This window comes from Orycteropus afer, unplaced genomic scaffold (assembly GCF_000298275.1).
Source record: "Orycteropus afer afer isolate SDZICR_OR568_19922 unplaced genomic scaffold, OryAfe1.0 scaffold00084, whole genome shotgun sequence".
Classification (NCBI taxonomy): Eukaryota; Metazoa; Chordata; class Mammalia; order Tubulidentata; family Orycteropodidae; genus Orycteropus; species Orycteropus afer.
This window is the reverse complement of record NW_006921671.1, coordinates 10,291,136-10,307,191: the sequence shown is the minus strand read 5'-3', so window position 1 is coordinate 10,307,191 and position 16,056 is coordinate 10,291,136. Positions and strand designations below refer to the sequence as shown.

Here is a 16,056-nt window from a genome sequence, read left to right as displayed (position 1 = left end):
GTATGAGTTTAAATTGTTGTGGTAGTTAACTTTGTGTGTCAACTTGCTTGGGCCTGGTTGAGTAGCTGGGCAGCTGGATGTAGTATTCCCCATGATATGACTGGTAATCAACTCCATGGTGGAATCTACTGTGAGCACCTGAGTAGCTGCCTTAGGGATGTGATCTGCTTCCTGTATATTAGGAGAAGCCTTGGGGAATGGTCTCTAGCTTATGGTATGCTTGGACTCGGCATGTAGCTGTGTCATTGTTCAGCAGCCTGTCATGCTCTGCTGACCTTGAGACTTACAATAGATTTGAATTAATGGCCTGCCATGTGGTTTGGTAACATCAGGACTGTGCCATTTTATTTGTTGACCTTGGGCTTGTTAGCCTCAGCAGCCATTAGCTGCCTGAGTGAAGAGATGCCTCCAGCTCCAGTGGGCTGGGAGCAAGAGGCAGAGCTGAAGCCCAAGTTCAAGGGGCTTTCACACAGCCCCTAGAGCCTGGCACTTTGAACTTGGACTTAAAGCCTCCAAACTGTGAGAGAATAAACTCCTGTTTGTTAAGGCCATCCCCTTTGTGGTATTTCTGTTAGAGCGGTACTAGGCAACCAAAACAATTATCTAGTACTAGATCATGTGTACCTACTATTTGTAGTGTACAGAGCTAGTGGTTGTTTGATCAAGCACAATACATTCATCCTCTCAGCTTATTTATAGTCTAGTTAAGGAAAGACTATCCGGGTTAAATATTTAAATACTGATATGGTACTTCTTGATTAATTGGCAAAATATGTGATACCAATAATAAGCAATTAAAAAGATGAGGAAGGGGAGTATGGACTCAGTAGCAAGGGATGGACGAAGTGGTATGAGAAGGGATGGTGAGAAAACAAAGGCCATAGACGTAAACTGTTTATTTGAGAAGTAAGGAGATGGCTTAAGGAGACAACAGGGTCAGGTCAGGTAATTATTTTTAAGATCGATACCATCTGTACATGCTGGAAGACAAGGCAGAAGTACGCAGTGAAAAGAAACTGAAGATGCTTGAGAGGGAAGAAATAGTGTGAAAAAAAAGTTTCTTAGGGATTAAGAAGGCAAGCGTATGAGGCACAGGTGGGGGTGAACTGTCAGGGAGGAAGCCGCCCTCCCTGTGAGTGCTAAAGGAAGGATAAAGCACGGTGGAGGGACTGAAACTACAGAACCAAAGAGAGTAACAGAAAATCTAGCCCCTTAATGGCAGCTTCTGCTATAAAGGAGTGTGATAGTTGGAGGTGTTTGTCAACTTGGCTGGACCACAATTCTGTGTGGTTTAAGCAATTGTGATGTGGGTTATTCCAATGATGGGATCAGATAAATATGTTTTGAGCAGCCAATCCGTTGAAAGGGAGTTTCCCTAGGGGTGTGGCCTGCCTCCAGTATATCTATGGAGATCCTGGGAAAAGAGACACTCTTCTGTGGATCAGGATTCTCTTGTGCTGCCTACAACTGTCCATGAGCGAACAATCCACCATTCGATCTGGAGATCTTGGACTCGTCATTCGTTGGAGCCAAAAGCTAGTATACTGCCTGCCAACCTTGAGTTCATCAGCCCCTGCAGCTGCGAGAGTCAGGAAAAGCCTCCAGCTTGATGTTTGATTCAAGAACTTGGGACTTGCCAGCTTCTATAAGTGTGTCAGTCATTTTCCTAAGATAAATTTCTGTTTCTTTCTCTCTCTCTATATAAGCTTTACTGGTTTTGCTTCTCTAGAGAACCCAGTCTAACAAAAGGAGGAATCATTAAATCTTTTTTGAATAATGTTATTCTCTTTTTAAAATATGTGCCACAGGGCCTGAATTATTCAGATTGTGTAGTGTTTCAAACCCTGGAAACATGAAAAGGAAAAAAAAAAGCAAAAGGAATCTGTCATAAAGTTTATATTACTACATTTTTTAAGAAAAAAAGATGATGAGAGTGACTGATATACCATGGGAGAAGGAACTAGAGGGGTACAATTTCCTTTCCAGGAAGACAGAGAGTTACCATCCTTAACAATAGTCCAGAGTCCAAAATCTAGGACATCCAGAGAGGCCTAGAACCCCTTTGGCTTTGGAGTCCCAGAACAAATTAAGTTCTAATGGAACCTACCATATGAGTCTGACCTGCTATTTAGATTAGTTGCAGACATTAGTTAAACATTTCCATAAAGCCTAATTCATCTATACCAAGTCACAAAAACTGCCTACCTATCAATTGTCATGTGCAATCACTCTCCCAAGTACTTAGGTTGTTTAGAAGAGTGATTATAAAGGTGGAACCATGTTGCCGGGCTCAAATGTAACTTTAGAGCTTATTATCATGGAACTTCAGTTATTTCTTGTGTCCCACTTTCCTTATCTGTAAAATGAGGATAATAAGAGGAATAAATGAGTAATATGTGTATAATGCTTAGAATTATTATGCTCTTAATGATTGAATAATTAATAATTACACTGGCAGAACTATAAATATGTGCTATTGCTTTCTCTCTCTCTCTCTTTTTTTAACATATATTTTTAACTTTTAAATTCTTTTATCAGCCCCAGAGTCAACCACTATAATAACGCTTGCCCAAACTCCTGAAAGTCTTTGCCTGGCAAATGCTAGAAAAGGGGTAATTTCTGTAACAGTTTTGTTTTCCAGTGATCATTTTTCTTTACATTGTAGATGATAAACATGTCATAAAATGTAGCCTTGTACCTACAAAAGTTTCTGGGAAGCTCTTCAATGATTCTATCTTAGAGCTTTCATCTTCTCCCAATGCCAATCTTCTCCACTCAGTTCTCATTCTAACACAAGCTAATCATTCTTACCTTGCACTGTTAATACTTTCCATTGATGTCTCATGACAACTTCTTTTATGTACTTTTAAAGAGAAACTAGCCCTTTGCTAAACTAGTTGCATGTTCCATGGGCCGGTGGATCATGTATCCATACAGTTAATAAGTTTTCTGCCTTTTCTTCTATATCTCATCACCACTGATTGTATTGGTCTAAGGTCAGTCAACTTGGGCATAAAAGCCCTATAAATATTAGTTTCAGCCATTCTTTTACCAGTCTTGTTTATTCCCAGAAGAGTCCTAACAAAGGGAGACAAATTGACTATAATCAAGAAATGAAAACAAAAAAACAATAGGGCAATTTCCACTTCAAAAAGGAATAAAGCCATCTTGACACTTTGCTTATTGCTGGTTTCCTGTGTGGAGACTCTTGGCTCTTTGCTGAGGTTAGGCAGAGGGAATCAGGCATTGTCAGCTAGGTCACAATGAGTAATCCCTCTAGCCTTGCATTTCTTTGCCAATGTCTATGGATATCATTATCTAGACCTGAATATTGAGACATGAATGTTCTGCTCACTTTTACTTTTCTGCTGTACATATTGAAGTCATATACCAACCAAAAAAATTCACTGCCATTGAGTTGGTTCCCACTCATAGCAACCCCCTCCTTGGGTTTCCAAGGCAGTATCTCTATGGAAGTTGATTGCCCAGTCATATGCTGATACTCATATCATGTCAGGGTATTTAGAGTTTCAATTTCAATATTTGTCTTTGAAAGCTGATCTTGGGAGCAGTTTATTTGTTTTGTTCACAATTCTGAGAATGTCTAGATCAACGGTCATGAAACTACAGCCAGGGCTCACAGCCTACTTTTGTAAATGGTTGCATTGGAATACAACAATGCCCATTCATCTGTGTATTGTCTGTGGCTACATTCAGGCAACAATGGTAAGCTTGAATAGTTGCCACAGACATTGTATGGCCCATAAACCCACTAAAAACCCAATCCCATCTGGTCAATTCCCACTCATAGCGACCCTATAGGACAGAATAGACCAGCCTGCCCCAAAGGGTTTCCAATGTTATAAATCTTTACAGAAGCAGAGTGCCAGAACTGTCTCCTGCAGAGGGGCTGATGGGTTCAAACCAAAGATCTTTTGGTTAGTAGCTAATTCTTTAACCAGTGAACCACCAGGGCTCCTGTATGACCCATGTTGTTGTTGTTATGTGCTGTCAAGTCACACCTGACTCATAGCGACCCCTCCTTGGGTTTCCTAGGTGGTATCACTATGGAAGTAGATTGCCCAACCTTCCTTCCCAGGAGTGGCTGGTGGGTTTGAACTGCCAGCCTTCTGGTTAGCAGTCAAGTGCCTTAGGCACTATACTACCAGAGCTCCTGTATGACCCATAGAGCCTGAAATATTTACTATTTGGATGTTGCCATCTTAGAACTGAATAAGACCTTACTTTATAGGTGAAATGCATAAGTTAGGGTATTGTGATGAATATAGAAATCATCGTAGATATTTCAGCAGAGAACTTAATATAAAAAATTAGAAATGCAGGGAAAAGAGGAAAAGAAGAATTCTGAGGTAACCCAGAGATAGTAACTGCAGGAAGGAAAATCTAGGACTTGGAAACAAAAGGACCTAGAAGAGCTGGACTCAAACCCCTAAGAGGTGTACTCCACCCAGCTGCTTTTAATACCATTGGAAGACAAGATGAGTTGACTATTCCAAGAGAAACTAGGAACTGGGACAACTGCTACTGTTGGGCTGAGATCAGCAGGAAGGAGATAGGAAGATCCTTTCTCCACCGATGTTCAGTCTTTCTCTATTTCTCCATATTGGCAGAACCTGACAGAAATCTGCAAATGAAGGGGTTTGGAAAGTACAGCTATAGCTTTTCTTCCCAGAATCACTAAGCAAAGTGTACAAGAATATACTTGGAGCTGAAAGACAATAGGTGAATGAGTGGCACAGGCTGCTTGAATAATTTATTTTAGAAGGATTGGCACAAGGCTGATCCCTATGAGGCAGAGGTTAAGGATGTCCCAAATGTCCAGCTTTTCCAGAATGCTGTGCCTCTCCATCATCTCTGGCATCAACTCCTCCTCCTCCCCTCAGTAATCTCCCTGCTGTCTAAGGGTTTCACAGTCTGCAATAATGTCTCACAGATATCACAAACTCCTAAGGAAACCACTCATGTCGCAGTGGAGGAGGGTGGCAGGCTGACAGGCTGGTAAGTCACAGGTCTGTGGGTAGGTCTAGAGGATTCTCCCAAGTCACGTGGTTGTGGGGGCTGCTGAACCAAAATTAGTGGGTCAAATCACCAGCTGCTATCTCAAATCCAAGGGTGAGATGATGACTAACCAAACACAGGACTTGAGCAAGAGAGAGAACTTTCCCTGAACATTCATATATATACCTTCAAGGAAGCTAAGGATGCTGACTTGAGTCACACCTTCCAGCAAGGCAGGAATGAAGATACATCCCACCCTAAACAGGCATAGAGCCTAGGATTCACAATACATCATAAAATGGAAGACAATGGCTAGAAGGGCCATATTAAGCAATTTGCTGCTCTATAAGCCACCCCCTGGCTCTTCTAGCCATTAGCCCTTTCACACTTGAAGGATTAATTTGCCCCTCCCAATCATTTTACCAGCCCCAAAGTCATTAGCAATTAGTCCTTCAGTAGGGCAAAGAGTCCTAAGGGTGAAGTTACTCAGGTACTAGCCATTCAGGTCGGCTGCAAGTGTCCATCTTATACGATCAAGAACTCCAAAAGTTTGCCTCATCATCACTCTTTCTGGCCTCTGATAAAACTTAACAAAGAGAAGATTATTCCCTTGCTCTGAGTCTCTTTTTAGGTATCAGCATAATATTATATTTCCCCCACTGCATAACCCATTTATTCATTCCTTTACCTTCATCTATTATTTCTCCTTCCTTCCATTTGTCATTTATTTTTACCCAAACTTTCCCAACTTGGGAAGGGATATCAGGTTCATCTGTTCTGCCAGTCCAGATTGCTGGTAGCAAGACCTGTCTAGCAAGTGTTTCACCCTCAGTCTGCTCCCATTCATGTTGGGTAGGATCACATAGGTACAACACTAGTGGGCTATCTCAACTACTGGGCAAGACAGTGGTATTCACTGTCAACCCCAGTGTTGCTAGACGCCTTGGGAATTCTGGCCTACAGGTTCGGGGCTATAGTTATAGTCTCTTGCTTAGGGATCACCCCTGCCTCTGGCCCCCACAGCTGCAACCTGGGTCCTGGGACCACAGCTTCTGGCAGGAAGAAAGCAATGTCAGGTGATGTGTTGAAGAATTGTACAGTGACACTAGCATTCTCCCTCATCCCCTCTTCCCCATATCCCCAGAAAAACAGGAATCTGTCCAGTGGTGATCCTCCCTTTGTCCCATCTCATGTTGAGATACACTCATGAAAGCATATGAACCAGAGCTTCATGCTTTTATTTTCCCCAGTTTTAGATAACAGATATTTCAATTGCCCATTCAAATTTTCTATCAAACCATTACTTTGAGGATGGTATGCAACATGGTATGTGTACTTAATATGTTTCTTGGCCCATTGCTGCACCCTGTGGACTGTAAAGTGTGTTCCTTAGTCTGAGGAAATGTAATTTGGTGGCCCAAGCTGGTACTGTATTTTTTGTTCCAATCTTTTAATGGTGTTTTAGACATTTGCATCTGTCAGAGGATAAGCAAAGCCCAGTCCAGAGTAAGTATCTATTCCTGTGAGCACCCATTTATAGCCACGTGGAGCCACCAGCATCATTGAGCCTATATAGTTGATTTGCCAGCGTGTGCAGGGCCTTCCCCCTAGGGAATGTGCTCCATAGCTATCTGTAACCTCTGTCTTTCTTGCTTACAGCAGAGCAGTCCTTATTGACATTTTGTGCCTCAGAGGGTGCAGGAAGGATGTGTCTAGATTCAAGCCCATATCTGCATTGCTGCAGCATTCTCATATCCACTCATTTCATGGACCCAATTAGCCACCTCAAGGGAACATACCAACATGTCCACCTGCTGATTCCAATCGCCTTCCAAAGCAAGAAGGAAATTCTTCTGATGGGCACCCACATGGCCTACTCTAATTCACCCTCTGCTTTACATAGGTCCATACCCCACATAGATGTTCCCTTAATAGTCCAATTTTCCATTGCCTTTGTTGGACCTTATAGCCAGGCCATTGGCCACTGCCCACGAATCAGTAAAAATCCAAATGTATGGGCTCTAACTATTGTCCAATTCTTCCATGACAGCTAGAAAGACAGCATGCAGTTCAGGCCCATTTAATTGACTTGTTCTTATCTTCTTCAATTAGTCTTTTCATCTGCTGGTCTTAATGGACCAGCTTTCCACATCAATTGTTGTTCATGTACCCTGGAACTGTCATCTGTGAACCAAGTAACCCTCTGCTGGTTGCAAAAAGTTGTTCATAGGGTACTGTCCACAGGGCAATGGATTCTGACAGCTTCTCAGGTGGTTCCAGGGTAGGACCTGTGGGAAAAGAGACTACTTGCTCATGAGTATGGTGGGTGCCTCCCTGCATTCTGCCAGTAGCTTTTTCTTGTATGAACCATTTCCATTTTATTATGGAACTATTTTGGGCACCACCTTCCTTATTAGAATGTTTCTCTGACATTACCCAAGACATTATGGGTATTACAGGTCTCATAATAATTTTATATTCTTCTGTCATTAAGGCAGTCTCAGTCAATGCCCAATAGCAGGTAAGTAATTGTCTTTCAAATGGCGTGTATCGTGCCGCAGAGTCTGGAAATTTTCTTGTCCAGAATCCCAATGGTCATCATAGGGCAGCCTTCTCAGATTTTTGCCATAAGCTCCAGTCTGCATAAGCACATATAGTAGACATGCTTATAAGGTCCTAAACGCAAGGAGAGTGAGACTGCTTTCTGCATTTCAGACATAGCTTGCTGTTCCTCAGGCCCCCATTCAAATCCAGTTTTCTTCTGAGCAGTTTTATGGATGCTAGCCAGCAATATTCCCAGATGTAGAATATGTGTTTCCAAAATTCAAATAGACTAATTAAATGTTGGGTTTCCTTCTTAGTCTTGGGGGTAGGTAGTGACAGAAATTTATTCTTGTTTACCTGTGAAATGTCACAGGTAGCTCTTGCCCAAATTATTCCCAAGATTTTCACCATTTGGGCAGGGCCCTGGACTTTTGTTGGATTTATTAACCAGCCTCTGTTGATCATATGGGCTGCCATTGTTTTCAAATTTTCCCTAGCCTGTTCTTCTGTGTTTGATATTAATATCATCAATGTAATGTATAACCATACTTGAAATCTGTACCAAGTCCAAGTCTCTCCTAACCAAGCCATGACAGTAAGTTGGTGAGTTCAAATAACCTTGTATTAAGACACTGAAAATACATTGAGAGCCTTTCTCAGTGAAAGCAAACTGTTACTGAATCTTCCGAGATTGGAATGGAGAAAAAGGCATTTGCAAGATCAATCACTGAGTATCAGTCTCTGTTAGCCTGCTGTATTTGCTGCACCATTGGTAAGGTAGAGGGTCAATGAAAACGTTGAAAGCCTTCATTGAGATGGATTGACACAGTGGCTGCAATAATGTGCACAAGCATGGAAATGATTGTGAGGATGGTGCAGGACTGGGCAGTGTTTTGTTGTTTCATTCTGTTGTACATGGGGTCACTATGGGTTGGAACCAACTGGATGGCAGAAAGACACTTACAAAATAAATGCAAGACACACCTTGAAAGATTTCAAACTAAGTAGAAAGAGCAAAAATGTATTAACTGTTAAAACGTATGTGAGTGTGTGTGTTTCATCCTTCAGTGATATCTGGAACAGCTGATGTAACCAGTGGTGCTACTTTATTTGGGCCTCAGTAATCTACTGTCAGTTTCCATGAGCCATCTGTCTTTTTTATGGCTCATATAGGACTGTTATACAGAGAATTTGCTAGCACCAATACTCTAACCTTTAGTATGTCTTTAATCAAAGCAGTAATTTCCTTTTGTCTACCAGATATCCTGTACTGTTTCAAGTTAATAACCTGAGTGGGTTTGGGCGTTTCTAATGGTTCCCATTTAGCATGTCCTATCAATACTCTGGTAGCATAGTGGCTAAGACACTTGCCTGCTAACCAGATGGCTGGCGGTTCAAACCCACCAGCCACTCCTCGGAAGGAAGGTTGGGCAATCCTACTTCCGTAGTGATACTGCCTCGGAAACCCAAGGAGGGGTCGCTATGAGTCGGGGCCGACTTAACGGCACATAACAACAACAACATCAATACCAGCCTAGGACAAGCTAAATGGGAACCATTCAATACTGGCCTAAGGATCTCTGGTAGCGTAGTGCCTAAGGCACTTGACTGCTAACCAGAAGGCTGGTGATTCAAACCCACCAGCCACTCCTCGGAAGGAAGGTTGGGCAATCTACTTCTGTAGTGATACCTCCTTGGAAACCCAAGGAGGGATCACTATGAGATGGCAAACAACAACAACATCAATAGTGGCCTAAGGACAGACTCACACACCTTCAGTTTTACAATATCAAGTAGAGGGGGTGTTCTTCAATTAGACATGAATAACATCCATACCAATAATACATTCAGGTAAGGGAGATGCAACTGCTTCATACAACATCTGTTTAAATATTCCAATTGTCATCCAAACTTTCACCTTATCCCCATATACCCCTGGTCTAACTTAAGCCCCTTCAAGATTTCATTGACAAGTTTTGGGATGACTGTACATTGGTCTCCTCTTTCCAGAAGCCCCAAGAAGGTATCTTCGCCACCCCCAGGCCATTTTACCTACATATGTGCATTTGGACTTGGATGCCCTGCTGGTGTCTGGGCTAGAAGACCCTGGCCTCCTAGTCAGTCCTTATCTTCATCAACTAGCTGACTCTTTGCTTCAGTTTGTCCCACGTGGGTGTTCCCATTATTAAATCCCTCCCTATTGGAGTGAATAGAATGGACTTGTTTAGGTCTCTTTAAGGTTGGGGGACTAACAGGAATTTCCATTGATCCACCCAACCTCCTGTAGTGCTGCATTAGCACCTTTGTCTCAACTCCATTAATGTATGCTATAACCAGAAGGTTGGCAGTTCAAACCCACCAGCCACACCACAGAAGGAAGACGGGGCAATCTACCTCTGTAAAGATTTACCACCTTGGAAACCCAAAGGGGGTAATTATGAGTCAGAATTGGCTTCATGGCAGTGAGTTTGGTTTTTTGGTATATTCATCCCATTCCTTAGTAATCATTGAAAAATCTCTGACCTGCTGAGGTAAGTTCTTTCCCCCATTGCCCCATCCCACTCTTCTATTAATCACTCTTATGTTTCTTGCATCTGTAAGACCCATGCAAGGAAGCTCTGCCAACAGACCCGACACAGCTTCTCGGATTGCCGTTTTGTTTTGTAGTAGCAAGGTTACATGGGATGCTTGTGTAGAAGGGGCTCCCTTGATTATCATGTCTGCCATGACCTGTGTAAGGGGCATACTCATTGTGTGAATATCCTGATCACCATGAAGCCATTCCATCATGGCTTGCATAAACAGGACATTACCTGCTTCCTCTGGAGTGTTCCAGGTGGCATTTAGAGGGGGAGAGGGGAAGTTTCCCTTCTCATGATACACAAATCTGACTGCAAATTTTATCCAGTCCAACAGGCTGGCTGTCCTCTCCAGGTTAACCTACAGTGTAACTGGATCTTGGGTCAATATTTGTGCTTGTTCCATAGTGAAATGTGGGTCTTGCATCAACCTAAACACACTCTTCCATTCTGTAGCATTCAGAATTAAAGACACTGGCCCTAAATTCGTTGCTTTCACAATCTGTTTTAGTAAATGTTCCTCAGGAAACTGACGATACCAATCTACAAACTGAAGCAGCTCTTTTACACTATACCCCTGCTTTCAATAGTTTCTTGGTTTTTCCCATTCCCTTCCTGGACTACCTTCCTGGTGACTGGCAGTTGTAGCTGGGCATAGCTCTGACCAGACTGGATCTGCGCTTGGTTCAGTGCTACAACTCACACTTACATTATTTTTCCCTGACGTTGCAGCTATTACTGATAACAGCAACCAAGGAATTGTAAGTCTGTCCCTTTCCATAAATTAACTAACCAAACTCATTGCCGTCGAGTCGGAATCAACTCATAGTGACCCCTCCTTGGGTTTCCGAGGCAGTATCACTAAGGAAGTAGTTTGCCCAGTCTTCCTTCTGAGGAGTGGCTGGTGGCTTTGAACTGCCAGCCTTCTGGTTAGCAGTCAAATGCCTTAGGCACTATGCCATACATGCAACTAGTCAATTCCTCAGGAGTTAGATCCACCTCTCCTAAATCCCTTAAATACCTTTTGCCTTGGGTAACTGTTCTCAACAAAAGAGCTGCTTCAATCCATGGATATTTTTTTATCCCATCCAGAAAACAAAGGTTTCTTTTTCTCTTGTTTATATCCTTTTCCCCAAAACCACATATTCCAGTGAGTCTAGGCCATTGTAGCAAACCCCACCATTCTGACACCATTTGCTTGAATAATTTCTTTTAGAAGGAGAAGCACAAGGCCAGTCCCTATGAGGCAGAGGTTAAAGATGTCCCAAATGTCCAGCTTTTCCAAACTGCCTTGCCATCATCTCTGACATCAACTCCTTCTCCTCCCTTCAGTAATCTCCCTCCCATCTTAGGGTTCCATATTTTGCTGTAATATCTTACAGAACTCAGAAACTCCCAAGAAAATGGCTCATGAAGTGGTGGTGGAGAGTAGCAGGGTGGCAAGTCTCAAGTCTGTGGATAGGTCTGGAGGATTTTCCCAACTCACATGGTTGCAGGGGCTGGCAAACCCAAATGGGTGGGTCAGATAACCAGTTGCTGTCTCAAGGCCAGGGGTGAGATGATGACAAAACAAATGGAGAACTAGAGCAAGAGAGAGAACTTTCCTAGAACATTCACAGAAAGCTAAGTGTGGTGAAGTGAGTTATACCCTTCAGCTGGGTGGGACTCAAGATACATCCCACCCTAAACAGGCATAGAGTCTAGGATTCACAGTACATCACAAAATGGAGAACAATGGCTAGAAGGGCCATATTAAGCAATTCACTGTACTGCACAGACCTAGAGAAGTGAAATGACCCAATAGCAGATAATGGCTGGAACCTTAGCTCCTGTCCTCATTGTATCTAGACCAATCTGGCCGAGTCCATGCTCTTCCCACTACCACAGGCACTTATAGTTCATAGTGCTGGTATCTGGAGCACTGATTTCTGGTTTTGTTTTGTCTGGCTTTTATCTTTGCATTCAACATATATTTATTGAGTACATGCTATGTGCCAGGCACCATTCTAGGCTCTAGTGATATAATAGTAAACAGAACAAAACAAAGTTAGTATCATTGGGTAGCTTTCATTCAAGGGGAGGTAGGCAATAAATAAGGAAAGTATAGGATATGTTAGATGGTATTGATACTAAGGAAAAAATTAATCAAGGAAGGACAATAATGAGTGCCATTGGAGAAGGGGCTGCAGTGTTAGTCCAGGGAAATATACAACATTGAATAAACACCTTAAGGAGGTGAGGGAGTAAACCTCCAGCATACCAGAGAGAAGAACATTCTAGGCAGAGGAAAGTACCAGCAAGTACAAAGTCTCTGGGCCTGGTGTATGTGACAAACTGCTGGGAAACCTGTGTAGATGGGTTGATAAGAAAGATGAAGCTAGAGCTATGAGAGATAAGCATAGAATGACCATTTAACTGTTTCCTTTTTTCCCAAACTGGCTACTCAGGGAAAAGTGCTTGTACCATTTGGATGGCCTTTAACAATGGACCCTTGAAAATACAGTGATTACATCCCTAATAAAAATTTGGTCATACGATATTTTGATCGAAGGTACATGCTTAGCCAGATATTCTACAGACTCCAATTGAATGATAAGGTATTTGTCATTTGCCACTTGGTATACCTGGGATCACTTGACAGCTAACCAGAAGGCTGGCAGTTCAAATCCACCAGCCACTCCTCAGAAGGAAGATGGGGCAATCTACTTCCGTAGTGATAAAGCCTCAGAAACCCAAGGAGGGGTCGCTATGAGTCTGGTTTGACTCAACAGCACATAACAACAACAGCAACAATACCTGGGATATTTCCTTTATTGAGAAGGTAAATTTTGTGATTCTGATTATATTCTAATGTTTTTTGTGTATCAGGGAAACACCACTCTTCACAAGTCCTGTAATTCCTTTAGGTCCAGTCTTTCCCCTCCATGCTGTAAACTGCTGACTCCTGCTATGGATGTTAATACATTGTCTTAGGCATGTCTAAGGGAGAAAGGGATGTTCATTAGCACTTAGAAAATTATTAGATTGTACTTATCCTAGATGTTTTCTCTTAGGAGCTCTGGTAGCATAGTGGTTAAAGCACTTAACTGCTAACCAGAAGGCTGGCGGTTCAAACCCACCAGCCACTCCTCGGAAGGAAGATGGGGCAATCTACTTCCATAGTGATACTGCCTCGGAAACCCAAGGAGGGGTCACTATGAGTCGGGTCCGACTCGATGGCACATAACAACAACAACAACAACAGATGTTTTCTCAATCTAATGGTTTTATGGTATCTAGTTAGAATCATTTGGGATATGAACATAGTGAAACATAATTGGCTATTATTTTACTGTAGATAAATTCTTAATTTCAGTATCACAGGTAGGTGCTCCAGGGGAGAGACTATGTTTTGTTCATCTTTTTATCCTAAGTGCCTAGCAAATGCTGGAAACAAAACAATAAAATATAGCTTAACATATCTGGAGGGTTTCTTAAATTCTAGGTCCCAAGATAAGCACATTACTTACATTATCTCATTTAATCATTGCAAAACCATATGGGTTGTACAATGAATGATATTATTCCCAGTTTAAAGATGAAAAAAATTGACACTTTGAACGTTCAACAATTTGCACAAAACCCCAAGGCAAGGAGCAGACCAGGGCTCAAAGAAGACTTTCTAATTTACAAAGACACCAGGCTACATAGTTACTTAGTTGGTATCAGTAGAAATGGACAGTAGCCTGCTTATGCTACAGAATGTAAGGCACAGCTCCTTCAATTTCTTCCTCTGCCTTCTTGATTTTTCTTCCTCTACCCATGTCAAAGGAGCTCTGGTAGCATAGTGCCTAAGGCACTTGACTGCTAACTAAAAGGCTGGCGGTTCAAACCACCAGCCACTCCTCGGAAGGAAGGTTAGGCAATCTACTTCTGTAGTGATACTTCCTCAGAGGCCCAAGTGGGGGTCGCTATGAGTTGGGTCTGACTCCACAGCAGTGGAGTTTGGTTTGGTTTTGGTACTCATGTCAAGGCTACTATTTTGCTGGAGCAAATTCTGAAGTAGCACTCATTTTATTTCTTTATGCTTATCATAAATGTAAGCATCAATATGAAACATTACTGATTATCATTTGAAACACAGGAACTTTATAACCCACAACCCAACCAAACCCATTGCCATTGAGTCAATCCCAACTCACAGCAACCCTATAGGACAGAGTAGAACTGCCCTATGGGGTTCCTATGGCTGTAAATCTTTACAGAAGCAGACTGCCAAATCTTTCTCCTGCAGAGTTACTGGTGGGTTCGAACCACCGACCTTTCAGTTACTAGCACTTTATAACCAGATATCTCTTTTTCCTGTATATTAAAATTTTATGAGTTTATGAGAAATAAAGAACATGTTTGTTTTTAATTGCATTTCATTAGCCATTTATTTATCACAACAGTTTATATTTTGAAGTGAAAATATTATATATCAGAATACAGACCCCCAAAACTCTTATTGTGAATGAATGTAAAAATATTCAAAATACCCTGCAGTTATAAAGCAGCACTTGGCCAAAGCCAAAACATTCCATGGAACTACAGATTCTTATGTGGATCTTATCATTCTGGAATTACTTTTATTCTGAAATGATTTTGATCTACATCAAGAATCCATTAAGATATTATAAGGTTTTGATGAGAATTTATTATTAGGTTGAAAGATTTTCAGTTCAAATCGTAAAAATTCTACTGTTTTTGACTGATGAAAATGGTAAGTAAAATCAAGGTTGTTATCTTTTAAAAAAAATTAAATAAGGCTTAAATCTAAGAGTTTCTGTATAAACTGATGGGTAACATATGATTAGCTGCTTTACTTGGCTAGCACAGCGCTTCAAACTGATAAGTCAAATGAACGACATGTCCCAGGCCGTACCAGGAGAACCGCACCAGCAGCCAAAGACCTTCATCTGTTGCTGCAGCAGTGCCCTGTCAGTGAGCAATTACACAAGGAAGAAGAAATGTGAGCGTGTCCTATAAGAGTTTGACAGAATAGGATGTAACTTGGCAGCAAAGTACAAACTTGTTAAAGGTCAAAACCTGGACTTGGCACTCACGTGTCACAGAACTCGCTTATCTAAATGTTTCAAAAGTGTCTTTCAATGTACCCTGTTTATCAAATAGCAAGGCAAAAATCAAGAAACATTTGTTACACTCCTTGCTCCAATTTAACAGGCTACTATGGGACTGGGTGGTCAATGCCTGGAAATAGGTTTGCAGGGTCATTGTGAAGCACTTGAATGAGCCTAACGAAGCCACGGTAGGTGTGGGCCTTATAAGGATTATCTTTGGCCACAAAAAGAGTATGACATCAATGGGTAGGTCAAATCCGCACACAGTCCATCGTGACCAGAAAGGACCCCATACATGGTAGAGATGATGCATTTAGAAAAGCAATGTTGTTGTTGTTGTTATGTGCTGTTGAGTTGCACCCAACTCATAGCGACCCCACCTTGGGTTTCCGAGGTAGTATCACTATGGAAGTAGATTGCCCAACCTTCCTTCTGAGGAGTAGCCTTTTGGTTAGCATTCAAGTGCCTTAGGCACTATGCTAATGTCTGATAGAGTTAGGAAAATTATAAATGCTCAGCAAGAAGTAAACACATCATGAGGATTCAGCATCCTGGGCAGTAGGAGACATTACAGGGAACTCTGCTTCAGTGTTCTGAATATAAATATGTTGTCCTAGAAAATGTTGACCATTATCTCAAATGAGATAGAATCTAAAAGAGAAAACAGTGTATCTAATCTATAGAAATTCAGTTCCCTTCTCACGTGATTAAAGTCAATGTTGTTGTTGTTATTTGCCATCGAGTCGGCCCCGACTCATAGCGACCCCTCCTTGGGTTTCCGAGGCAGTATCACTACGGAAGTAGGATTGCCCAAC

At 41.9% G+C, this 16,056-nt stretch overlaps 1 protein-coding gene across 1 annotated transcript in view; it reads left to right on the top strand.

Annotated features, from left to right (window-relative positions):
* The window catches only part of DPP4 (dipeptidyl peptidase 4), a 118,460-nt gene that overhangs the window by 15,827 nt on the left and 86,577 nt on the right, over nt 1-16,056 (top strand). The window contains exon 3 of the mRNA XM_042781074.1: nt 6,442-6,444. Within this exon, the coding sequence (XP_042637008.1) occupies nt 6,442-6,444 (3 nt within the window). The remainder of the gene's footprint in view (nt 1-6,441; nt 6,445-16,056) is intronic.